General features: G+C 42.9%; 1 protein-coding gene across 1 annotated transcript in view; it reads right to left on the bottom strand.

Annotated features, from left to right (window-relative positions):
* Window positions 1–26756, bottom strand: part of Oxct1 (3-oxoacid CoA-transferase 1) — a 120632-nt gene extending 93876 nt beyond the window's left edge. The window contains exons 1-5 of the mRNA XM_028767552.1: window positions 26578–26756; window positions 18674–18782; window positions 16808–16898; window positions 7181–7316; window positions 2692–2841 (exon numbers count right to left, since the gene is read on the bottom strand). Of these exons, the coding sequence (XP_028623385.1) occupies window positions 2692–2841; window positions 7181–7316; window positions 16808–16898; window positions 18674–18782; window positions 26578–26655 (564 nt within the window). The 5' untranslated portion in view covers window positions 26656–26756. The remainder of the gene's footprint in view (window positions 1–2691; window positions 2842–7180; window positions 7317–16807; window positions 16899–18673; window positions 18783–26577) is intronic.
* Window positions 26757–27116: the final 360 nt, after the last annotated feature.

Here is a 27116-nt window from a genome sequence, read left to right as displayed (position 1 = left end):
TAGCCTCAAACTCTCGAGCTCAGAAATCCGCCTGCCTCTGCCTCCCAAGTGCTGGGATTAAAGGTGTGCCCCACCACCACCCGGCTAAAGTTAGAGTTTCAAACAGACTATTTGATAAAGGAAAGTTTCGCCAACAGTTTCTAGCTAGAAAACATGAGCTATGAAAAGCACCAAAGACTTCGCTAATATGAAATTATATGACACTAGCTGCACATTGACATACATAGTTATTTTAAAGGTTTGTGTATTTCAGAAGTCATCGGTGTGAACATCAATGGTGAGGCAGGTAGAGGCATATGGTTATAATCCAAGCCCTTGAGAGGCAGAGTCAAGAGGACTGCCGGGAGATCAAGAGAAGCCTGGGTCTGCGGAGCTTCCAAACCTCCAGAACAAAGCTTTCACAAAAGGAAGCAAACAACAACAACAAAAATTCACCAGTGATGAAGGTTGAGACATAGAAAACACAAGTATTTTCTAAACACATTACCTAGTGTTGCCTGTTCTAATCTCCAAAGATAGAAGCTACTAGCTTTACCAAGCTTACTGCTGTGCTCACTTCACACGGTGTGTTTGGCCTCCAGTTCATCTCTAGGTTCTTCTTGAGTCCATTCCAACAAGATTTGCCAGTAACCTCGTTATCTGCACACTACTGCTCAGTTCTAGTCACGCTTCTTCCTTTGACCCAGATGCTCCCTCTTTTTATTTTTCAAAGCAGCAGGCTCCACAGATTTCCTCTGGACCTCCCTTCCCATTTACCACTGCAGCTCTTCCTCTTCTGAGTGGCCATTAACTGTCAAAGAGGGGCTCTCCATCTACACAGTGGCCAAGGACACTGTCTAGTCATAAGGTTTGAATACCTACAAGCACGCCATGCCTCCTGTTCGATAAATTTTCTGACCAGAGTCTCCAAGCACTTCCTCTTGAGTCTCCTGAACTTAGGTAGACCTCTTCCCCAACAGACTGAGGTCTTTGGTTACCCCATTCCTTGCCTATCTCAATAAACAGCAATCTTGTTTCCTGTCCTCTGTGTCACATATTGTGGCTCTACCATCAACATCTGACCTAATTCTAATCACTATGTACAAACTACTTCACCACCTTCTGCCAGCCACTGTCTATTCCCACCAGGATAAATGCATGGCCTCCCAACTTGGGCCTCCATAAAACTTACTGCTCAATATCGAGAGTTATCTTTATAAGATGTAACTTAGAACACATCATATTCACATACATTCCATTAGCTTCTGACCATAGTGAATGAACCCTAAGCCATGTGAGCAGACAATAGGCAGAATAGAGATCGAGGTCAGAGACTGACGGAGGCAGGGATGTAGAGAAAAGAGACAGACAAACGGATCCACACAGAGAGAGGTCAGAGAAGCAGAGAGACTGATTTTTATATAAAGTTACAAAGGTACTTAATTCATGCACCAGGCTCCAGACACAAATGAAAACAGAGAAAAGAGTCTAGCCTTCCACAGTCCCTTGGGGTATGCTAATGTTGCATTTTCTAACAAGCTATCAGAATATTAATCCAATTTTGGGGGGTACTTTTATCATATGTTCCTAAGCTGCATTTTCATTAGGTTCCTGGGATTGATTTTTTTGTTTCTCCTTATCAAGAAACTTTTTAACCTAATTTGGCAGTGAAAAGGCTAAATAAATAAATAAATACACTTGAATTAAAGCTTAAATCAATATGAATCACTCCTAGAAAAGGAACAAAACTCCAGATGAAAGACACAGCTGGGGACAAACATCAGACAGTAAGGTGCATGATCATTGGCCTCCTGTCTCCCCAGAACAGCACTAGAGCCAGCAGCACCCCATTCCCAGTCCAGGTGGGCACCCCTTCATTGACTAGATCATCTCCCTAGAGGTGGAGCCCTGCATTGCTGCATCTGCCTCTAGAGACTCTCTTCCTTGAGTCACCAAGACAAAGAGAATAGAAAGACATTTTTAAATTCAGAATAATGTATTGGGCTGTGTAAATTTTTAAATTACTTCAAATGTAACTATGTCAAATCCTCTATCTAGACGTCTACTGTTGTCTAATATGACTAAAGCTGTTCACTCTGAAGTACCCGGTCCCACCCCACAGGCCAGTCAATGAAAAGCTGAGCTCATGTCTAAGATACAAAATATTAAAGGGATCCTTTGAATTCCCTCTTTCATTATATGATTATAACTGTGGCCTGTTTTAAAAGCTCTCAGATAAATTTAAGATTTCTTCTGTTACTCTATTCTCTTTCCGTCATGTTAGGAAGTCTGACCACAAGAGTCTTAACACAAGTCTTAACACAATATACAGTAAACAGCTTCTGGGTCTTTTTATTTTAATAGAAACATAATAATCAATGGTAAATGTTCTCACTTTTGTTAAAGCCTTTTGGAAAGTCAGTTAACTAACCCTAATTAGTATATTATATATAGACTACAGCTTCCTTCAGAAATTCAGCTAACTAACCTTAATTATAATATAATGTATAACTAATTCTCTAATTCTAATTTATTCTAGTTTCTCTCTGTGGTTTATTTTAAGTATGAGCAGACACACAGGTTTAATTACAAGTCTCACCTTTTTGAAAATGAATGACTGTTTATCTCACTAAGGTAGCTATCAAATGAGTCCACACAGATTCTCTTGGGGAAATTAGTTTCGTAGTGTCACGTGGGTGGGGAGTTTCTTACCTCTCGTGGCTTGCTGGCAATGGCAACACTGCCATCTTTGTTATATTTGATGGGTGAGCCTCCTTCTTGTACCAGGGTCCCATACCCTGTGCTGGTGTAGAAAGCAGGGACTCCAGCCCCACCTGCACGGATCCTCTCTGCAAGTGTGCCCTAGGAAAGAGCAACCAAGAACTGTGAGAAACCCACAAAGCGCACCTTGGACAAGGAGCACAGACACCGTTAGATGTGGTTCCCACTTTCTAGAGGCTCGCCAACATGGAAACCATGTAGCCATGTGCGTGCTCGTGAATCCCCAACCTGAGGGATCAATTAAAAGACAACAGCCATTCCATTCTCAACCCACTTTCAAATGTAACTGTTCGTGTGTCTAGTTGTGCTTTCCTTCTCCAGACTCTACCCCCACACTGGTCTCTTAACATCCTACAAATGTCTACTTGAATATCTTGAAATCAAACTTTAAACTTAATTATGTAAATTTAGCTCCATATTTTTTAAATGCTAAATTTTCTTTTACCATGTATCACGTGTAAGTGTAAATTAAATATTTTATCATTAGTTGCAAGAGATAGGCCAGACGGATTAGAAAATATTTGCTATTTATCTATTTACTTACTTATTCACTTTGCATCCCGCTCACTGCACATTCCTACTCACCCCCTCCTACAATCCTTCCCCCATCTCTCTTCCTCCTCTGAGTGGGTAGGATTCCCCCATATCCCCCCACCCTGGCACATCAAGTCTCTGCAAGGCTAGGAACGTCTTCTCCCACTGAGGCCAGACAAGGCAGTCCAGCTAGAAGAATACATTCAAGTTTTCTGAGAAACTGCCAAATCAATTTCCAAAGTGGTTGTACAAGTTTGCACTCCCGCCAGCAACGGAGGAGTGTTCCCCTTGCTCCACATCCTCGCCAGTACGTGCTATCTCTTGAGTTTTTGATCTTGGCCATTCTGATGGGTGTAAGATGAAACCTCAGAGTTGTTTTGATTTGCATTTCCCTGATGACTAAGGACTCTGAACATTTCTTTAAGTGCTTCTCAGACATCTGAGATTCCTCTGTTGAAAATTCTCCGTTTAGCTCTGTATCCCGTTTTTTAATTAGGTTATTTGGGCTGCTGGTGTCTAACGTCTTGAGTTCTTTATGTATTTTGGATATGAGCCCTCTGTCAGATGCAGGGTTGGTTAGGATCCTTTCCCAGTCTGTAAGCTGCTGCTTTGTCCTATGAAGAGTGCTCTTTGCCTTACAGAAGCGTTAGTTTCATGAGCTCTCAGTTATCAGTTGTTGATCTTAGCGCCTGAGTCATCTGTGATCTGTTCAGGAAACTGTCTCCTGTACCAATGTGTTCAAGGCTACTTCTCACTTTCTTTTGTATGAGATTTAGTGTATCCTGTTTTATTTATGTTGAGGTCCTTGATCCACTTGGACTTTAGTTTTCTGCAGGGTGATAAGTATGGATCTATTATCATTCTTCTATATGTAGACTGCCAGTCAGACCAGCACCATTTGGTAAAGATGCTTTTTTTTTTCCATTGTATGGTTTTGGCATCTTTATCAAAAATCAAGTGTCCATAGGTGTGGGGGGTTATTTCCAGGTATTTGATTCGATTCCATTGATCAAAGTGTCTGTTTCTGTACCAGTATCATGCAATTTTTCATCGCTATTGCTCTGTACTACAGCTTGAGTTCAGGGATGGTGATAATATTTGTAATTGTGACATATAGCATGCTAAGGCAGGAAGACTGCCATGAGTTTACAGCCAGCGTGGGTTACATACCAATGTACTAGACCAATGCAGGCAATGTAACAGGACCCGGTATCTATCAAAAAGTTCAAATTTACTTTAAAATTTATTTTACATCACTTTCATAAATGTTTTATTGATAAAGTTATCTAAGCAAGGAAAATTCATAGCCAAGCAAACACTGGCATGTAGGTAAGGCTGTTAATAGCTACCTGGGAGTAGAGCAGTAAGATGTCACACCAAGTAAATGTGTTTGCCACCTGTGGTGCTATAAATGAGAAAGGCTCCCATAGACTCCCATAGTCTCCCATAGGCTCCCACAGGCTCCCATAAGTTCCCATAGGTTCCCATAGGCTCCCATAGGCTCCCATAAGCTCCCATGGGCTCTCATGGGCTCCTATAGGCTCCCATAGGCTCCCATAGGCTCCCATAGGCTCCCAAAGGCTCCCATAAGCTCCCATGGGCTCCCATAGGCTCTCACAGGCTCCCATAAGTTCCCATAGGCTCCCATAGGCTCCCATAGGCTCCCATAGGCTTCCATAGGCTCTGAGGTGGTTTGAATAGGAATGGCCCCCATAGACTCATGTGTTTGAATGCTCAGCCCATAGGGAGTGGCGTTAAGAGGTACAGCCTTGTTGGAGGAAATATGTCATTTTGGAGGTGAACTTTGAGGACTCCTATGCTCAAGCTATACCCAATGTGGCACAGTCTCTGAAACTGTAAGCCAGCCCTGATTAAATGTTTTCTTTATAAGAGCCTCCATGGTTATGGCATCTCTTCACAGCAATGAAACCCTAAGATAGACTCACATATTTGAGTGTTTGGTTCCCCAGTTGGTGGAACTCTTTGAGAAGGATTGGGGAGTGTGGCCTTATTGGAAGAGGTGTGTCACTGGGGATGGGCTTTGAAGTCTCACAAGTGCATGTCATTCCCAGCTAGCTCGCTCCTGAGTCCTACTGCTCCAGTGCCTGCCTGCTGCCGTGTTCCCCACCTTAACGGTCATGGACTCTGACCCTCTGCAAGCAAGCATTCTAAATTAAAGATTTTCTTTTATAAGTTGCCTTAGTCCCAGTGTTCTGTCACAGCAATAGAAAAGTAAATAAGACAATGCCCAAGACTAAATCTGAATACAATTCTCAGAACCCACAGTGGAAGGAGAGAAGCAACTCCTGAGAGTGCCCTCTGGTTACCACTAGTGAACTATGGCATGAACATGCCTGCACACACACACACAACAACAATAATAAATGTATATACACACACAACAACAATAATAATAATAATAAATGTGTGTATATATATATACATATATATATATATGTATATATATATATATATATATATATATATATATATATATATTTAAATTTCATTAAACACTCAGAGTTCCTAACGTTTTGTTTCACAATAGAAACAGGTAAGTATAGGTGAAGTTTCTTTGCATCTCCTTCTGATGGGAGACCCTCCCTCTCCCAGAGACAGATGATTTCAAACTGATTCCCTAGTTCTCTCCCATCCCCAGCTGACTTTCAGGTTTCATGTAGGACACTAACTCTGGCTTTAAATCTGCCTTGACTCTCTCATACTGAAGCCACTTCTAGGGTCCTACTATCCCATGCTTACTAGACAGTCAATTAGCTAGTCAGAAGTCAGAATTGACATAGCTATCAATGACGCTGTTTACATTATCCTACTCTAATCTGGGAACTCTGTACTCACTGGGGCTTTTAAGTGCTTAACAATGGAACTAACAGTAAGAATCTCAGCTACTGAGCCATGTGAGTACTCGGGTAACTCTGAAGAAAAAGAAACATTGGTCACATATGTCATATTCTTCAGCTAACTGGTCTCTGTTCCAACAAATAGATAAGAGACTCTACTTTGCCCTGTATCTGTTTGCCCTTCCCAAACATGCTTCCCCATCTCTCTGTCCACTGCTCAAGAGCCTGAAAGGAGAGTTTGTCTGAAGACAAAACCCCTGTGGGTGCCACCTTTCTTCCCCAAAAGGAAAGACAGTCCCTACCACTTCATCATTGTTCCTCCCACCTCAGCCCTGAAGCTGCAAATGAGGATGAAAGAGAGCATGGTGCCCCACTCTGTTGAGGAAAGAAACATTACCTTCTTTTAAAGAAAAACATTTAATAAGTATTAAGTTAGTTCCTCTCCCATGTCTGCATCTTCTGACAAAACTGAGATAATGCAGAAGAGTAAAGGTTCATGGCCAGTCATCCACAACCTAGACGACATGGTCCCTTCACCTGCAATGCCAAAGCTATATGGGAGGCTCTGGACTATTGAAGTTGAAACGCTAACCTACAATGTGCCAGGGGTCCAAGGGCATATTTAAGATAAAGACAATTCAGCCTCAGACAAACTTCACTCTTCTGACATGAGGCAGCAAGATTTGACTGTTCAAAAAGTTTCTAACCCTGACATTCATAAAATCTGTCATTTAGGAAGATCTCAGACCTTTCAGCAAGTCCTTTCGTTTGCTTCTGGCTCAATGGACATCATAGTGTCATATTAAAAATTGTATCCAGCAGCTTGAATATTTTCTACCTAGCAATACCTAATTTTCCATGGTCCTGAAAACATTAATCCTCCAGAATCAACAGAAGTGACCTAAACACAAAATCTCTTGGTTTGACCAAATGCCATCTCTCTGTCTTAAACAACAATGAAAATTTAAGAAGAGATCAGGTTTTCTATAAACCGGTGCTGTGAAGCCACAGCAGAGAGATTTCCTTACCTGAGGCGTCAGCTCTACTTCTAATTCACCGGATAGGAACTGTCGCTCAAACTCTGCGTTTTCTCCTACATATGAGGAAATCATGCGTTTTATCTGCTTGGATCGAAGTAAGAGGCCCAGGCCAAAGTTGTCAACCCTAAATCAAAAGGAAGGGAGTTGATACTCATGAAACCATTTGACAAAACACTGTTAGCACATTTTGTTTGTTTGTTTGTTTTAAGATGCAAAATTTTAATACTTTGGAAGAAACGAAATTTAAAGAATTCCATTTACATTTTCCTTCTACCCCCTCACCACTGCAAGATGATCACAAGGCTGCTGGCCTTCCTTCTTACACAGGCGGGGAGAGTACAATTTAAAAGGCTGACAGGGATCCCAGCACCTGGGAGACAGAGGCGGGTGGAGCTCTGGGTTTCAGGCCAGCCTGGTTGGCATAGTGAGTTCCAGGTCAGCCAGGGCTACACAGTAAAATCCTATCTCTAATCCCCATCATCAAGATCTCAGAGACTAAAGGGCAGAGCTAATACTGCCCAGATCACATCCATCCTGTAGCTCCAGACCACACATGTTCATTCTTTCTCCTGCTGCAAAGTGATCTTGAGACAGGACCTAAGCAAAGAGGCTTTGAAAACATCCCAAAACACTGCAGAGGCTCTCTGTGTTCAACAGGTCCTATACTAAGATAAAGATGAACACACTCATTGAAATATGGCCCAAATTATACATAAGCCTAAGAACTTTTCCTGTATCATAGGCATTTTACCTAACAGTATTTTACATACTTGAATGTCCTCAACCTTCTCAAATGAAAAGACTGCAGGTAGCAAAACGAATCCTATGCTTGTTACAATACATATATTTTGGTTTAATACTGTAAAGAATTCAGTTTATTCTTAGATTTGGGGCAAGTACTGTATCTCCAGTTGTATACATTTCTTCTTTCTTCCTATAATATTTTCAAAGAAAAAATGTACTACATTTTAAAGCACAACTCATGTAATAGGGTGGACTAATTACTGAATGTAAGCTTGCCCCTTTCCAGTCAGCTTCCCTCACTAATCTAAGGTTTTAGAAGTCCATTAGCCAATTAGAGAGAGAAAACAAACTTTGTAGGTTGGTTTGTCTGTCTGGGACAGACTCATTATGTAATGTAAATCAGCCTGAAACATAAGACCCTCCTACCTCAGCCTTTCAAGTGCTGAGACACAGGTCTGATTATATAAAACTCTTTTTAAGGATGAAATATTTTTTTAGTAGTGAAAATCATACTAAAACAACAAGATAGATTTGTATAATGAAGATATGATTGTATAACTGACACAACAAAGGAATGACTATAGAAATAGAAAAAAAATCATATCAGTTGGCAAAGGCATGAAATACAAGAATTTTCTCACTGGGCTAAGATGAATATATATCGACCACTTTAGGGAGTGGCATCAGGACTCTGTTAGCATTGAAAACAAAATCTATTAACACTGAAAAACGTAATCCAGGTGCTCCCGAGTCATCAGTTCCTCTTGGGTCTTTACCCAAAGAAGAATTTATGCTTAATGCTCACTAAACAACATATAGAATATATCCATCAATACACTGTCCATTACAGGCAAAATGAGAGTCTCTAAATTGTCCATCCACAGAATAGATAAGTTATAGTTTATGCAGACAATGTAGTAAGATGTATCGATGAGACTGCATGATGGACCAGCACTAGACACGATGGACAGACTAGACAGAATGCTAAGTGAAAGAAGCTAGACACCATGGACAGACTAGACAGAACACTAAGTGAAAGAAGCTAGACACCATGGACAGACTAGACAGGACGCTAAGTGTAAGAAGCTAGACACCATGGACAGACTAGACAGAACGCTAAGTGAAAGAAGCTAGACACCATGGACAGACTAGACAGAATGCTAAGTGAAAGAAGCTAGACACCATGGACAAATTAGACAGAACGCTAAGTGAAAGAAGCTATACACAAACGTGTGCATATTGAATCACTTCGTTTACAAGAGCTCCAGACTTTGACAAGACTGATGTGTGTGGTTCAAAGTATCCATAATGTAGATGGGGCAGGGGGATGAGAGCAGTGACTGCAGGCATTGGGAAGGGAGCTTCCTGGGGACTTGTCCTGTCCTGCGTGTCTATAAAGGTGTTGGCTACATGGCTGCATAGTTTGTGAAGCCCCATTGGTATATCTACATAGGGTCAGTTTTCTATATCACTCTATAGTAGGTATCTATAGTATTTTTTAAAAGATAAAACTGCCATGAGAGTCCCAAGGTGGGAATTCTCTGAAGAGAAGTGGGGAGGGGACAATGAGGGAGGAATTTGTAAGGGCAGGACTGGGAGAAGAGGTAGGGGGCATTCGATTGGGATGTAATGTGAATAAAAATACATTATGAAAAAAATGCAATGAGATGGACCGTGAAATCCTCTCAGAAACAGTAGCCTGTATTCCTTCCTCTTGATGACCACGTTCACGTTCTGATGGTCCCTCTCACAGGCACCTTGTGTTGTCTGCACAACTCATTCATCTAGCAGCCCCAGAGAAGGGATGTCAGCCTGTGGGGCTACAACCCTGAGAAGGCCCATGCCTGTCCCTGCACAGTTCTGAGAGTTCAGAGGAAATAAACAGTAACCATGTAATTACGCCAGAGGGAGGGATTGTTAAGTGATGTCTTTATAATATGTGATGGGAACAGGAAGATCAAGGACCCTGGATGGAGAAAGAGGGCGGGGAAAGTCTAGCTGAGGGGAAAAGGTCATACAGAGGTGAAAAATAGACAGAAACCAAAGGAAAACGCAGTTTCCGAACACAGTCAGAGATGAGATCCTAAGGTAAGAGGCATCTTGCTCAGACCTCAGCATGAATGGGATGGGGACTAGAGGCAAGAATGGGGGGAAGGCCTGATTGTGACCTGCCTGGAAAGACTTCATCCTGAAGGACAGAAGATGGCAATTCAGCTGAAAGGTGGCAGGCTATATCATGAATTCTGGAAAATCACATCAAAGGCAGGGAGGTCAGTTAAAAAGGCCAAACAACAGTGAGCATCTGAACTAAGTCGGAGGCCACAGGAATGGAGAAGAGGGGGTCAACCATGAGACACTGGGAAGATGATGATTCATCCAGATGAGTGGCCTGGCATAGCCACCGATCTCCTACAGAACTGTGGCTTTAACCATGGAACCTACCAGAAGAGTGAACTGGGGTTAATTAATCTAATGGCCCCTAGCGACATCCCACATGTTTAACATGCAAGGGTGTTAAGTGTGGCAGCCCGTGCGTCAAACCACAGCATTTCTTTCAACATCCACTTGCCTCTGCTCTGTTACCAGGCTTACAGGGCTAGTTCCTGATTGGTAAGTTCGCTCTTCCCTTCCCCGAGGGCACCCTGCACACCATACCCCTCGAGGTGTCTAGTTAACAGGGAACTGTTAATTATTCAGTAATCTTTGCTTACCCACCAGAGGCATAAAAATACCTATATAATGTACATTCAGTCTCTTTTTTTCCAAAAGAAAATTAAAGGCTAAGTAACATGTACTTCTCCTGCCTGGTGCACAGCTTCCGTTAATGGGATCCGATGAAGTCCAGGATGGAGATCGCACACAAGGTCGACTTCACTTCCCCTAGGACAAAGAGGGAAGCCGGCAGGTCTGTGGCTTCTCATCTATCCAATCTTCCCCTAAGTGTGGAAGACGGTAAGCAAACCCCTGCCCAAATAGTCTCTATCCTACTTTGAAACCTTCTTTAAAGTTGGGGGGGGGGGGGGTGGAAACAGCCTTATGGGTTAATAATATACTTGTCCACTAGAGGTCTCCAGATACCAGAGATACTGTCTTCTTAGTGAGAAAAGTTTTCTGCTTTTTTTTTTCCGGTTTTCTTTCCCTTTCCTCCTCCTCCTCTTTTTTCCACACCCTACCTCAAGTGTTTCTCTTTAACCTGCTCCTAAGGCCCAAGCCCTGCTTGAGGCTAGCACTTCTTCTCCAAACTTCGCTTCTTTCACCAGCCTGGCCCAGCAGACCTCAGAGCAGCTCCCTCTTGGAGACGGGCAGATCAGAAGCTAGAAGTGATCTTTACTCTCTACCCACCCAATATATCTCCACAACCTCTTTAGGCATCAAACCATTTCTTGCTCCCTGCTCTACCTGGAACCATCTTTACCTGGATACCAGGGCAACCTCATCTGCTTCTGCCCCTACAATCCACTTTGAACATGGCAGCCAAAGAACACTTTATAAAACACAGAAGTAGAACAGGCTACCACTCTGCTCAAAACCCTGCAGAGTTATCATTTATGCAGAATAAAGCAAAGAGCTCGCGAGCAGCAGGCAAGGCCCGCTAATGACATGCCTTCTATGTCTCTGACATCATTCCTTCTGGGCTATTCTTCTGTCACTTCTCTGTCTGTCGTCCTTTGGCCCCAAGCCCTGCCAGAAATGTTTCCTAAGGGCCTTTCCCTGTCTCTGAAACTATTTTCTACATGGCTTCTCTCTCACACCCTTCAAGTGTGGGCTCAGAGGTTACTTTACTGCCATCCTGATTATGCCATCGATTGCTGATAGTGGCCTCTCTATTCAGAGCTTCCCAAACCTCTTGCTTACTCTGTTTCTTTTTCTTTTTACCCCATGGTACAAAACTTTCCAATGTATCAGAAAATTTACCCATTTTTAAATTGACTACCTATTATCTGTCTTTTCCAAATAGAACAGAAGGTCTGTGACAGGTCTTAGCCTGCCATTGCTTTGGTGGTAATAGTGGTGGTTTTTATTTTATTTTGTTTTTTCTTTTATTTCTGCATTCCAAGTACCTGTCAGCTATATGGCACGTAAGGGGACTGCAGAAATACTTAGTGAGCACTTGTCAAAAGAATTTATTGCTGCATTCCAGGTGTCTCTTCCAGTCAGAGCTTCTCTAACAGAAATGAAGTATTCTGTGACTAGGTAGCCTGACAAAAAAGCAACTTAGAGGGAAGGGAAAAGGCATTCATTTAGCTTAGAATTCCAGGCTAGGGTCCCCCATCACAGGAAAGAAAAGGCAGGGAATATAACTATCAGGACCACAGTCAAAAGCAGAAAGGGAATTCTGCAGGGATCCTTGCTCGCTTTCAGCTAGCTTTCATCCCTGTAGGCTTTAGGATTCCCTGCCTAGGAAACGGTAGCAGCCATCATGGGCTGTGCCTTCACCCAGCCCAAACAGCCCCTCAAAGATATGCCTATAGGCCAAACCATTCAAAATAACTCCTCATTAAGATTCTCTCCCCAGTGAATGATGGGTGCCATCAAGTTGACAGTTAATGCTGACCAGCTCACTGAGTATTCCCCTCTGGATCCCCTGCTGGCTTCCAGTCTGTTTGGTAGCCAGGCTGGCCAGCATACACCATGAACCAAGGTGCTCTCTTGCCTCTGCCTCCTGCTTGCGCTGAGCTTAGGGGAGGGACAATCAGGGAGATTAGGGCCCAGAGAACAGTGATATCAGGATCTGTAGTACTTGGGCTCTCTTCCCCTCCTTCTATGTATAAAACTTCTAAATGCTGCCTCTCTTAAGGACGCACAGCCATGGGCCAGTGGCAACAGTACCCTTCTGTTATTATCTACAGGGTTATTTAAAGGGCCATGCTGGTTTCATTCCGCTATGAAACTCCTCAGCTACCCAGGGATAATATCCAGAGCTATGACTAATAAAATCACAATCAGAAAATAACCCATGAAGGTGGATACAGACCATTTGGCTTCCGTGATTTTAAATATCCGAAGCTCCCTCCAAGCCTACAGAGTCCATTCCAAAAACTGAAACACAGCTGGTCATTCATTGATTTTGAAGTTTTTCTGACCACTCTTTCATACCTCTCTGTTTATTTTTGCAACACATTACACATTTTAACTTGGCTCTGTTTAAAGATGACCTTCTGTATTTGTTGATCTTGGCTCTGGGGCTGACTATGTATTTGGCCTTTGCTTTGTTTTAGACTAGCCTCCTGGCATAGCTACCAGGCGATGCCTAAGAGTCTCAACAACTGGACCAGATAAAAAGCTAGTGCTTAGACCTTGAAAGATCTATTAGATCACTTACAAACAGAGTGTGTCTTTCTGAGTGTCTCTAATGCATGACCTCATCAAACACAATTGTCTAATATAATAGTAATATCACCGATGATAAAAAAAATAAAAATAAGTAACTACATCCCTAACATCTAATAGCTCAGGATACAAAGACTAAAGATGTGAACCCTACGGCAAATGGGGAGATGCCATTTCTAAATAGAAAAACAAGCATGGAAAACCTCTCTGCTCCTTGATATCGAAGGTGATGCTAACGGAGTTTCCAACAGATTGTACTGCTTACCTCCATAAGCCAACATTTCTCTAGAATATCTAAAGGAAGGAAACTCTGGGTTTTATAGAATTAGACATTTTAGTGGTTAAAAGAACACTAAAGCCAAAAATCTATGGAGATGTGTTAACATGATACTGCACAAAAGACATCCATCTTCTAAAAATACTTAATTTCTGAATCTGAAATTTAACTTCTTGAAGCGAGCCGTGGTACCACAAACCTTAAGATCCCAGCACTACAGAAGCAGAAGCAGACAGATCTCTGAGTTCAATGGCAGCCTAGTCTACAGAGGGTGTTCTTCTACGACAGCCAAGGCTACCGAAGAATCCCTGACTCAAGAGGCAAAGAAACAATACAAAACAAACAACGAAACAATCTCTTGAATATCTACTTTCTAAAATTTTGCTTACTGGAAATAATTATTTTAAAAACGTAAGCATTGGAGAAATTTTACTTCCTTTGCTTTCATTTAGAAACACATTTTAATCTCAATCATACACTTTATAATTACCCTGGTAGTATCAGAAGTATAAAAAGAAAAGCGTTATTCGTGGAAGTAAGATTTAATCCCATGATGCAAATAAAGTGTCTCATGAGCTAAGCAGGTAAACACAAGTACGTGCATCATCACAGGACATCATTAGCCCTTCCCAAACAAAACAACAAAACCCTAAAGAATGCTCACAGTCAAGACAACATGGCCAGTATCTGCTCAATGAGGTCACCAGAGCTGGGCTGTAGAAATACAAAAGGAATACTGCAAAGCAGAGTCCACTTGCTTTTAACTCCAGGTTTGAAGATTCTGGCACATAACTAAAATTTTTATTTTGAATGAGGGACTACTCACTGCACCCTCAAAATTCTCCTAATCTTGATTAGTATGATACATAAGAAATCAGAAGTACACATGCTTACATATTAACTAAGTGAATTTGCCAATGAACCTCCCACAGGTAAGCAGGGACTCTTCTATATCGCACTCTTTTACATCGATAACCCCAAAATAATATTATCAGGAAAAAAAGTAGCATTGATACCATAACATGCCCGTTTTGCCCTTGGCTCTGAGTTAAATGATTGACAGATAGTTTACTGTGAAACTTTTGGTTCACACTGCCTTATAACCTGAAGTTCATCAAAAATCAATAAATTCTCAGCCTTTTCATCCTTTTAGTCAATATATCAAAATATTCAGAAGTGTGAACCTAAAGTAGCATTTATCTCACCAAGGCCAACAGTTAATGTCTCAAACAAAACTGTTAGGTAGCCATTTTCTCTGAAATGAAACATCGCATATTGGAAGGAAGTTCATTAAAATGCAGGAAGTTTTAGAGAGACTGTTAAGATTCAGGATATTAAAGAGAAAAAAAATAACTAGCAAGATCAGGGAGTCCCTGAAACTTACCAGATTCACAAGTTCCCTTCCACCCCAAGGTTATGTAAGTACTAAGAACTGCTGAGAAGACTCTCCAACCTGTCAGGTTCCCTGCAAGTCAGGGAGAGAGCTCCAGGCTTGTAGTTTTTATGGGTCCATCACTCATGCTAGAGTGAGCTTTTTGGTGACACAGATGCCGTTGAATGGTCTGGAAAGTTCTGGAAAGTAACCCCTGCACATATTTCTGTAAATAACTCCAATAAACTCATGGATTCTTCAAGCCTAGATGCCAGTGGTATCATTAATTGTCTTAGTCTACCTTCTGATCCCTATCCAACTTGAGGAGACATTTGTTCACATCTCCTTTTGAAAAGTGTCACACAACACAAGGTAAGTGCCCCAAACTTTGAGAGTGACTTCTACAGTTTCTTCCACAATATGAGGTCTTTACAAGTTAACTCTTAGCATCACTCTCTTCCAAGGAAATCTACACTATTTATTCTCAAAGCCTTTAAACTAATAAGCCAAACTGCTAATTCAGTTACGTTTTTAAACACCTTAAGACAGTTAAAGTCATTCATCTATTTGTCAGAAAAGGGTAGATGGCTAACTGTTTTGCATACAAATAGCTTTTTCTGACATCACCAAATGTACCAACATATGCATGTCTTTTTAAAACAATGGCTTATTATAACCATTTGATTTCCAATCCTGCTGCTAAGGTGACAGCATGTCCTTCAGATCCATTCAAGACCAAAAACATTTTTTATGATCAATGCATGTCTTTATATAGCATCTGGAGTAATGATATAACCAAAAGAAAGAACTTGAAACAGATTTCAAATTGATGTCCACCTTGCTTTATACATAATAGCATCTAAGACAAAGAACATAAAGACCAACTTCAAATTCTTTTATTTTGACTTACAAAATACTTTACATTTTTCAAAAAAAATACAAGTTTATCAGATAAAGATATAAACCATTAATTTACATATTCATATAAGGTAAATCGAAACTCCTTCACTTATGATCATGAATTGTGGCATCAAAAATACCTGAACAAGTGTAACTTTGTTGGGCCTGGTGGCACAGGCCTGCAACTCCACCTAATTCTGCAGGCTAAGTCAGGAAATTCATTAATTTATGATCCACTTGGGCTACAGAGAAAGCCCAGGGCTAGCCTGGGCAATTTAGTGAGCCCTTATATCAAAATCAAAAGTACAAAAAGGAGCCCAGAGTGAATCATTTGCCTAACACACCCAAGGGCATAAGTTCAATCACAGTGCTACCGGCTAAGAAACAAAAATAAAACAAGAAACTTTCACTCTTGCCATTACTACCCACTTTTCCGTTTCATGAGAAGGGATCTTGCTGCTGGCACAGAGACCATGCTGGTACTGGATTTATTATCCTCCCCTGTGTCCTTAGTGATGGGATTCCAGTCATGTGCTACCACATCCGGCTAGTTGCTACCTTCTGATGACTGAATGTATTACTCTTGGAGGCAAAATTAATTTCACTGATAGATTTTTAATATTTTTATAGTTGCATATATGAGTTCATTATTTACATTATTTCTACCTCCCACCATCCAGCTTCTCCCTTCCCCTTTCTCTTCTCCTTCCCCAACTTCCTCTTAGATTCATGACCTCTTCTTCTGTAACTGTTGCAGATAGATGATAGATAGATAGATAGATAATAGATAGATAGATAGATAGATAGATAGGCAGGCAGACAGATCCTACTTGAGTTTATTTGGTGTTTCTTGAGTATACATGTGTTTAGGGTTGACCTCTTGAAATTGTATAGTACACTAGGGGTTTCATCTCTGATCGATGATAAACTATTCAGCATTATCTTAAAACTGGCATTTCTTTCTAGCTAGTCATTTCAGAAGTCCACTCACCCCGCATTGTTGCTGACTGCCGTTAGATCTTTCACTCCAGTCTTCAGTAACGCTCCTATAAGATTCTCTGGAATACCACACAGCCCAAAACCTGCAAAGCACAAAAGGGAAACAAGGTGTTCCATATAATGTTCTTTGAAGATGTGTACTCTATCCTTGATAGAAGAGAAAAAGCATAAAGCATGCTGTTAGAAGTACAACAGCAAATATACAACTATATCTTACCAACTCAATAAACAGCTGTCAATAATGTAACTGGATCTCAGTATTTCAAACCATTATATATCACCAGAAACCACTGTAAAGGCTTTGACTGTAAATGTTGGTTTTACTTCCTCAGAGGAAGGGATAGGATGAGAGTCATAACCAAGCTTTACAAATACATGGCTTAGGCTGAGCCCAGAGCATTTCTAACTATCCCTAGGCCTAGGCCTAGAACTTTTAAGCCTCTGCACAATCTAATCTTCTGCAAGTCCAGACCTTCAAGGCTTCAGCTTTCCATCCTCCCATCTGCTAACCTAGGGGCAGAATGTTTCAGCCTCCAAGTCTTACTGCATAATAAACACTATCTAGCTCTTTCTGAACTCTGGCTGGCTGTTTCAACTCAGCTCTTCTGTCTCAAACTCCACTCCGAGCAGACTGATTCAAAATGGCTTCTCTCGGCTTCTGACTGAATTGCTGTTTGGAAAAACTGCCTCTGAATTCCATGAACTAAACTGCACTGACTATACTGTCTGCATGGCTGAAAGGAATTGAAAACTTAACTCAACCACATTCAACGAAACTGCACTAAATTCAACTGAACTCAACTCATTCAAGTAAACTGCACCAAACTTAACTGAACTCAACTGCATTCAACTTAACTACACTGAACTCAAGTCATTCAACTGAACTTAACTCAACTGGACTCTACCCCACCTCTCTCCCTGCACTACTCCTAAGTATCTTTTCTTTCCTGTCTATCCTCCTAAGTCTGACTCATTTTGTCAAATCTTTCTCTGATTCAGCACTTTGTCTGCTCCTCAATTAGATATCAATTTTAGGAGTCTATATTTCAGACAGATCACACAGACCTAGGTCTTTGGATGTGATCTCCTACCAGAGTAGCCATGTTGCTGGATTAAAATTCCTTTACATTTGACAAGGTGAGGCCAAAAGTAATCAGTTCACATACAGCATGTGTACTATTTTCCCTCTTCATAATTCAAACCATATCCAGTTGTTTATTTAAACATTCACTTTTATACATCTGTGTTAGTATACTTTACAGAACTAGAGCACTAAGACAATAAATTTCGCTTTTTTACATCTTTAAAATTTTTCCAAAAGTGTTGGATTTAAGATAGACATTCAGTAAAGAACAGTTCGAAAATAAAACTTGATTCTATATACAAGAATCAGGAAATTATGTGGTAAATCTGAGGCAGTGACTACAAAAGACATCCGAAAGAAGTAACAGAAACAGAATATAGGAGGCTCAACAATGCAAAGACCCTCTGCTCTCCAGCTCAACAAATAGGAACAATAAAGAGTGGCTAGGGTCGCTAACAAGATGAGGCACGTGTTTCAAGTCCACCAGAATTCCCAAGGATGTAGGTATCCATCATAGTTCTTGATAAGATACCTGAAGTTCAAACTTCCAGCTTTCAATTATAATTAGAAAAAGGGGAAGGAAAAGTACTGTAGTAAAGTGCTAATCATAGGAAGAGACTATGATAGGTGTTGTGGTGTGTCATAAATAAGACAGTAAATATGTCAGAGCTAAATGTTAAATAATTGGCACTTTGAATCTATACCACTGTATCTAATGATTTTCCTAAAACCTATGAGTATTACCATCAAGAGGAAAACAGTCCCATTACTTACCGCCAACCAGCAAGGTTGCACCGTTCGGAATATCTTTTACAGCTTCCACTGGATCTGTGTAAAATTTGGTGTGGTGACGAGTACTGACAGAAAAGTAGCAGACACATCCCTGAAACATTGAAAACATCTCCAGTAAACACTCATTTGCAACTCGACTTTACACATTTTACATTTTAATTGACAAAACTGTAAGTCTATAGTATGTAGCATCACATTCTGATACATGTGTTCCTTACAAAATGAATAACTGGAGTCTTCTAACACGGCATTACCTCACACGTTCTTTTGTGGTAAGAGCATCTCACAACTACTCAGAGTTTTCAAGTATAATCACTGTTATGGATGCTCACCATGACATAGAATAGATCTCCTCAGCTTAGTCCTCCTATCTAACTGAAACATTGAATCCTTTGACCAACATCTTCTCAACTCCTTCAACTTCTAACTTCTGCAACTATCATTTTACTCTGTTTCTCTAACAGTGATTAACAGTGATTTGTTTCTCTGACACGATTCTATCTGTAAAGAGTTGGGCCTTAAATGGTTTATCTTTGACAGGATAGGCACGCTCTAGTTACAGATTTTCACCAGGGTCCCTTGGATCCACATCTTTTTATTACAAAGGAAAAATCCAACTGTGTCATTTGTGACTAGCCTGCCCCCCCCCCAAGAATAAAAGTAGGTGTGGGGCATGGTGGCGTATGCTTTTAATCCTAGCACTTAGGAAGCAGACATAGAGGCAGCCTGGTCTACAAAGTGAGTTCCAGGACAGCCAGGGTTACACAGAGAAACCGTGTCTTGAAAACCCAAAAAAGAATGAAAAAAAAAATAACTCACATCACATCCTGGGATGCAAATTCACAATATTAGTGACATTAATCACAATTTCTAATAGTAATCTAGCTTTCCATTCTATCCACAAACACTAAGACCCTACCTATGCCCAATTCTACACTGTCTATCTAATCTATATGATGGTGTGACTACTGCTGTCTGGGGAGAGTGTGGTACAGTGTGGTCAGTTCCAGGTGATAGGGAAACTCTAAAGAGAAGTGATGAAAAGCACACCAGAGGACGCCCTTCCTTATGATACTATTATGGAAGATGGAGAAAAGGTAGTAGACCACACTACACGGAGGTCTTAGTTGGTCACACCAGTGAACTATTTGGGCCCACTGTGCTCTGTAGATGGTTTTTGTCACCTCCAAAGCCCATGTCAGAACTGGATCCCCGTGGAACGGTGTTGAGAGGCAGTAGGACTTTCGTGAGGTGTCAGAGCCTGCACAAAGGTATTGATGCTACAGGGTCCATTCTCGCAGGAATTCTTACTGCACTGAATTGCTGACTGTCGAGGTGAGGGTTTTCTAAAGCGAGGCTACCTCTCCTGCACACTCCTGCTTGTCCCTCTGCTCCTCTGACATGTTATAAAGCAACACAATGCTTTTGCCAGAGGCAATCACTGAATCGAGGACTTTTAGTCTCTGTTTAACCATGAAACTAAATAAACTTCTTTCATAAGTACTCAGGCTAAGATGTCTGTTCTAGCAAGTGAGATGGGCCTCAAATGAGTCATTGTGTGAGGATTCATAAAATCAGTAACTTATTGCCCTATATTCACAATATGGACAAGAGACAAGGAGGAAATGGGTTCTAGGAAACTAATGACTCATATTAACAATACTTCACTTTATTCCCACTATATATTTAACCTGAAGGAGTGGAGAGAGGAACGGCTGTGCCCTGACAGTCAAGCCCAGCTATAACGTCCCACCCACTGGACTACTCAACAGCATTTCAGGCAGCTACGACCTGAGATTGTCAAAGTCTATCATTCTTTTATTCCTCTAAAAATGTTTTAAGTACCTATCAATTAGCACAAAAGACTATTTATGGGATCTGAATTGAATGAAAGTCAAATGAACAAAAATGGTTGAGGTTACACACATGACCATGTGCCTTTCATTCCTTTAAGTTTCTATTTTGGTCAAGGTCGGGTCAGGAGTTTGCACACTGCCCCAAAGCCTGGGACACAAGTAGAGGGAGAGACAAGGGCTTTGAAAGGGCTTAACCACAAAGGACGGTCTTCTCTTCCTGTCTTCAACTAGTATGGATTTGTTTCTGTTTTAAACACACACACACACACACACACACACACACACACACACACACGAGAGGGGGGGGAGGCAGACAGAGAGAGTGTGTGTTTGAGAGTGAGTGAGTGAGTGAGTGAGTGACTGAGTCTCAGAAATATGATAGCCTGAATATAGACATGGTGGTCAGTGCCTGCAATTCCACCACCAGAGGGACCATGGCACAGGCAAAATGATCCAAATTGTAAGAAAGAACAGAGCAACTAGTCTTGGGTTTTGGCTTCTTGTCACACAGTCCTTGCTCTTCCACGTCTTCTGAAAATGCTCTATTGTTCTACTTTGTCATTTACATGCAACAAACCTTTATGAGAACGCTATTCTATAATGTGTAACTCTACGGTCATTATCTCTGTCTTGGGAAAAAGAGCCCAGGCTTCATCAGCATAAGGAAGAAAGAGTTCCTCTACATGCAGAGAGTCTGAAAGGTGAGGTCACCTTGGACTGCTTCTTTGTGGAATTCCACAGAGCATGCTAGAAGACGACTTTGGCTCCCCTGTGTGCGCTGGGAGCCTTTGAAGGTTCAGAAGCAGAAGCACACAGCCACACACTTAGCAAGAATCACATCCCTTTGTAGCAGCTGATAATTAGCATTGTCCTAGTACTAATTAGCAGTCAGCACTAATTACCCAGTGCTTATCCCTCTCTGAACTTCTTAGGAAAAAAGAGAGACTGGAAGAAAAGAAGGAGGAAGGAAGGGAGGGAGGGAGGGAGGGAAGGAGGGAAGGAAGGAAGGAAGGAAGGAGGAAGAAGGAAGGAAGGGAGGGAGGGAAGGAGGGAGGGAGAGAAGGAGGGAGGGAGGGAGGGAGGGAGGGAGGGAGGGAGGGAGGGAGGGAAGGAGGGAAAGAAGACAGGAAATAGACTTTTTAGAAATATTTCAGAAGGTGGAAGTTACACTGCAGGTATAGTTCAGTAGCAGAGTTCTTGCCTAATAGGCAAAAGGCCTTGGGTTCAACAGATGTGGGATTGTTACAAAATACCTATACAACTAAAATTCAAAATCAGTAGGTAGGCTGGAGAGGTGGCTCCGTGGTTAAAAGCACTCACTGTTGCAGAGTCCTCAGTTCACTTCCCAGCATGAACATCTGGTGGCACACACAACTGTCTGAAACTGCAGTTTCAAGGGCCCCAATGTCTGTAACTGTGGTTCCAAAGGATGCAGTGATGTCTAACCTTAACAGACACATGCGTGCATGCATGTGGTGCATACAAACTTATCAAGTCCTATATGAAAAGACATTGTAAAAAAAAAGTACAATTAAAAAAAACCCACCTAGCTGCAGTGTTTTCTTGAATATTCCTGAGGGTGAAAGTGCCCTCCTGTCAGGACTGAAGAGATGTGTCAAAATTATGTAACCACTAAGTATGTCTCTGTAGAGAGGTGCTATTTTGGTCAAAGTCAGGTGAGGAGCTTGCAGAGGGCTAAAGATGACAACTGTCAATTGCCTCCCAAAGACACAGTTAGAATGAAGCTGTGTGCCTGACTACAGACACACCTAGGGATGTCACCCTCCTTTGGGAAATAACACCTTTTATCCACTCCCTTCGAAGACAGCAGAACCAAGCCGTTAACTATTGGAGCTTAATGTTTAACCTCACGCTCCCTGCCAGCCCCTGCCACATCAATGATTTCACACAGAAAATTTGTGGCATGCCCATCACCATAGCAGATGGTTCATGCGGGTTATATCTGTTGAAGATTTTCAAAGCAGCTTTATGAATCCTTTCCGTTCCTTCAAAGCTCATTCCTTTCATTCTTTCTTCCCCTTGACAATATCTTACTATGTGGGTCTGGCTAGTCTCAAAGTCCTGGGCTTAAGCAACTCTCCTGTCTCAATCCCAAGTAGCTGGGACTACAACGCACACCACTATCCAGCAACTCATTCATCTGAACTGCAAGCCAGTTTGCCAGTCTGCATATTAAGAGATTACTTGGCAAGCCAGGAATCAAGTGAAAACAGTGAGGCAAGGAGGAAACCCAATGCCCGTGGCTAACTGCACCAGAGGATCCTCAAAACCTTAGGATCTGCAAGGCAGGCCCTTAAAGGAAGCTTTTACCTTTTCTGTCTTACACACACACACACACACACACACACACACACACACACATACACACACCAGCTCTTTTACTCACACTGTGTCCCTGAGAGTCAAGAAATATCAGTGTCGCTGGCACTAATTCCTAAGATTTGGAAACTAGGAGTAAGTGTTTGCTGATAACATCTACCTTTCTTCCTTAAACAGGCAAGTTCAAAGAGGCTCTTTACACCTAATTAACCTCTTCTAATATATTTTATAAATGAAGTGGGGTTTGCTAAAACCAAATGCATTGGTGGAGGGATTCCCCAGTGTGAACAGAATGCTGGGTTTGAGCCCCAGCAGGATAATGCAATCCCAGCACCAGAATATGGGACAATAACATGAACAATTAAAACATCTACTTACTCTGGGGTATTTTAACCAAGCTTTTAGTCACAAAGCATCTTACGGGTCCACTCTCCTATCTTCAGCAGAACCCCATTTTATTATTGGTACTAATTTCTGATATTAAAATTGAGTGAGGAACACAATGATTAAGGATTTTGATGAAAGAAACAAAATTCTTGGGGTGCAAAATGTTTTTCTCTGTAATGTTTCTCCCACTGACATTTCCATTTAATCTTCAATTTCTTACATCGAACTGCTGAAGGCTTACTCCACGGTGGAACCTAAATTTCATCCGGACTTCCTAACCATTCACTACATCTCTCTTCCTTGTCATCCAACAAGGAACTTAGTGAAAAATATGTGTGTGTGTGTGTGTGTGTGTGTGTATGTGTGTATACAGAGAGAGAGAGAGAGAGAGACGGAGGGGGAGAGGGAGAGGGAGAGAGAGAACAGAGAGAGAGAGAAAGAGTGTGTCTTTGTGTCTGTGTGTTTGTGTGTGTGTGTGTGTGCGCGTGCGCACGCGTGTGGGCATCTGTTTGTATCTGGGCAGGGAAGGGATGTGCCACAGTGAACCTCTGGAGGTTAGAGGACAGGACAACCAGAAGTAGTCAGTTCTTTCTTTCTACCATGTAAGTCCTAGAGATTGAACTTGGGTTATAAGTCTTCATGCGGTACCATCTCACTGGCCCCAAATGCTGCGTTTTTCTTTGCTTGTTTGTTTGTTTGTTTAAATATAAGTATTACCTTAATGATAGAGTGATAAAGAACTATACACTTAAGTGGTGTCTAAATGTCACCTCACGACTGTTAAAAAGAAATCATGACACAGAAAGGTTGATATGGCCTACCTTTGAATGGAAGTTTGGTAAACAAAATCGGGAAGAGAAGTCGGAAAGGAAAACCAGTTAGGAGGAAAGGGCAGCGATATTCAGGTGAATAGCATGCAAGCTTGCCAGGAGGAGTTTGGCATCTCTGCCAAGAGGACTCAGCCTATGTTCAACATGAATTGATCCACTTAGGACCTACCAACTAGAAACTTCAGTGTGGCCTAGCATTCAGATTTTAAAGCCTCCAGGTAATTCTAGGTCATGCTACAGCTTCAGACAATTAACTTGTTCACCATGAAGGGAAGGGAAGGGGAGGGGAGGGAGAGGGAGGGAGGGAAGGGGAGGGGAGGGAAGGGGAGGGGAGGGAGAGGGAGGGAGAGAAAGAAGCAAGGATGGAGGGAAATAAAGAAAGATCAAGGGAGAGGGTGAGAGGGAAGAAAGGTTTTTTTAAGCATGGTAAATAAGTACACACCTGTAATTTCAGAATTCTGTAGGCTCAAGTCAAAGAATCATAGGTGCTAGGCCTTCCTGCCCCCCATAGCAAGATCCTATCTCCCAAAACAAAAGCACCAAAGCATTTTTAATAACTATCTCAGTTTACATATTGGCTATACTTAGCTGAAAAATGTTCAAGCTTACTTAAGATATCCACCAGGTTCTCTCAGGCACATATTATATGAGTATTCGTTGCAGAGCAGTATACAATGTTGAGGGAAACAAAGGATTGATGTATACCATGGTCCCAGTGCACAGGTATTACAACTCAACAGAGGCAGATGACTTAAGCGCTAAGCAAGCAGTAAGACCAATCAATTCATGAGCTGGAAGAACACTCCAGAAAGCAGGAGTCGGGCCTTCGTTTGTCATACCCGAGAAGCCTAACTTTGAACTGTGCCATGAACTTTTTAATAAGAAACAGCAAAACCCATAATTATGGCTCATCCACCTGGAGGTTTGCTGGCTTGAGAAATGGTTTAATGATTATATTGAAAGTGGGGTAGACTAGAAATGAATAAATTAAACTAAGGCAAACATGTACTGTCAAAAGAATGTCTTTGACCTTGGCCCAAGGACATGCCTGTTTCCTGGTTTTTGCATCTGCTCCATCACTTGCAGCAGGCTGGCTGGTGGTCAAGTGCTCTTTTAATAATATTTTATACATCCAAGTCTGCATGCAATTACCCAAATGCCTCCTATGAGGAATTTAACAATGCAATGATTCAGTTCTGAACCATTCCCTAGCCTAGCACACGCGGGAGTAGTGTGATGACTTCTCTAGCTTCTTAACACTCAGAGATTGAAGGCAAGGAAATGAGCGACAGGGAAAGTTCAGAGCACACAGGGCAGGTACATGCCCTGTGCAATGCACTCTTCTTAAGTTCAGCACTACAATTTGAAACCTCTCCAAAGAAAAGGCTTCATTTGCAAGTTCAAAGAAGAGGAGCAAATGAACTCACCAAGGTGAACCCACCCTCCTGGTGCAGAATTCTTATCCAGCACTCAGTTCCTTGGTCCCACATTGAAATCCAACCCCATAGTGTGCTTAGAGGTGAGACGCTCTACAATGTAAAAGTAAAAACACCCACCACCCGCTGATCCACTAGAAGGGTGACTCTGGATACCATTCTATAGGTCAAGGTGTGTTTGTTTGTTTGTTTGTTTTAAGTCTTTGAAAATTACAGGTCTCTAATGTGGATCTGAGGGGGACAGGGAGGGGCTCAAAGTAAAGGACCGAGGCGTCTGCAGACTGCAGCTGAGCACCGCCAGCCCTCCATCCGCTTCCAACCGCTTGGCAGGCTAAAACACCCCGTGACAAGCGCTCCAGTCCGGGTTCCCCTTTCTACCGCCATATAGGGAAGGGGAGGATGGGGAGCGGCAGTCCGCCTCCGCCGCTCACAGCATCCGCCCACTTGGCGGTGAACTTGAGCCAGCAGCGGTTAACCCGGCCCCGGGTTCTGGGCCTCAGCCGGCGCCAGCAGCTCCTTCAGGTGGGGGGAGCATGCCTCGGCGCGCCGCCCATCTCCGCTCCGCTCCTCCAACCCGCCCTTAGCTAGGGCGGCGGCCACAGGGACCCCTTCCCAAGGGCGTCGGCGGGGAGCCTGGAGTCCGTAGGAGTGGCAGGAGATAGGGACGCGAGTCCCCGGGACGCCGGCAGTCTGTCTCTAAGGCGTTGCTGTGTGGCTGTGGTGCACAGAGCCCCGATCGCTTCTCCAGCGCTGCAAAAAGCACAGCTTGCCTTCATCTCGCTCCCATCGGCGAAGCGGATGGAGAAGCAAAGAAAGACAGACAGACGGACAGATAGGCAGACAGACGGACAGACAGACAGACAGACAGACAGCCGGCTGCGGGGCTAGCCTGAGACCCGAGCGTCTCCAAGCAAGACGCCAGATCCCCGGCTGGAGGCGGTGGAGATGGGCAGGGCAAAGAACGTCCGCGCCGCTCGCGGCTCGCCCGCGCTTTTCCCGCGCGTGGCCTTCCTCTTTCCCCTCCATCTTCCATTTACCTTGTGCAGGGCGCCCCGCGAGCTGCGGGCGGAGGCGCGGAGCCGAAGCCCGGACGACAGGAGTTTGAGAGCCGCCATCTTCGGACCCGGGTGCGGGAGGAGGTGGCGAGGTGGCGCGCGCGGGAGTGCGTGCGTGCGAGTGCTGGTTGCCCCGGGGCCGCGGCGGCGTCACCGGCTAAGGAGAGAAGGGAAGGCGAGCCGGGGGGCGGGCTGGAGGCTCGACCGCGCGTCAGTGACGTCCTGGGGATCTCAGGGCGGTGCCGCCCCTTGGCGCCCGCTGGCTTGTCAAGAAGCGAGACAGGGAGGGGCCCACGGCTAGGAATGGATACGCCGCACCGCTGTGGTGAGCCCCACGGGATGTGCCCAGGCCGGAGGTGCTGGGTTCGTCTGCGGGCACACCCGCAGCGGCGGGCGCTCCACTCGGACTGGAGGGGGCGCTAGTGCCTGCCTTCCCCTGGCTCAAGGCTTGACATCGACCAGGGTTTCGGTTCCCAGGGAGCTGGAGAGTCTCTTACTGAATGAGTAACTTTTCCAAGTCG

The sequence above is a fragment of the Grammomys surdaster genome, unplaced genomic scaffold, assembly GCF_004785775.1.
Source record: "Grammomys surdaster isolate TR1022 unplaced genomic scaffold, NIH_TR_1.0 174, whole genome shotgun sequence".
NCBI lineage: Eukaryota > Metazoa > Chordata > Mammalia > Rodentia > Muridae > Grammomys > Grammomys surdaster.
This window is presented reverse-complemented; position numbering and strand designations above follow the sequence as displayed.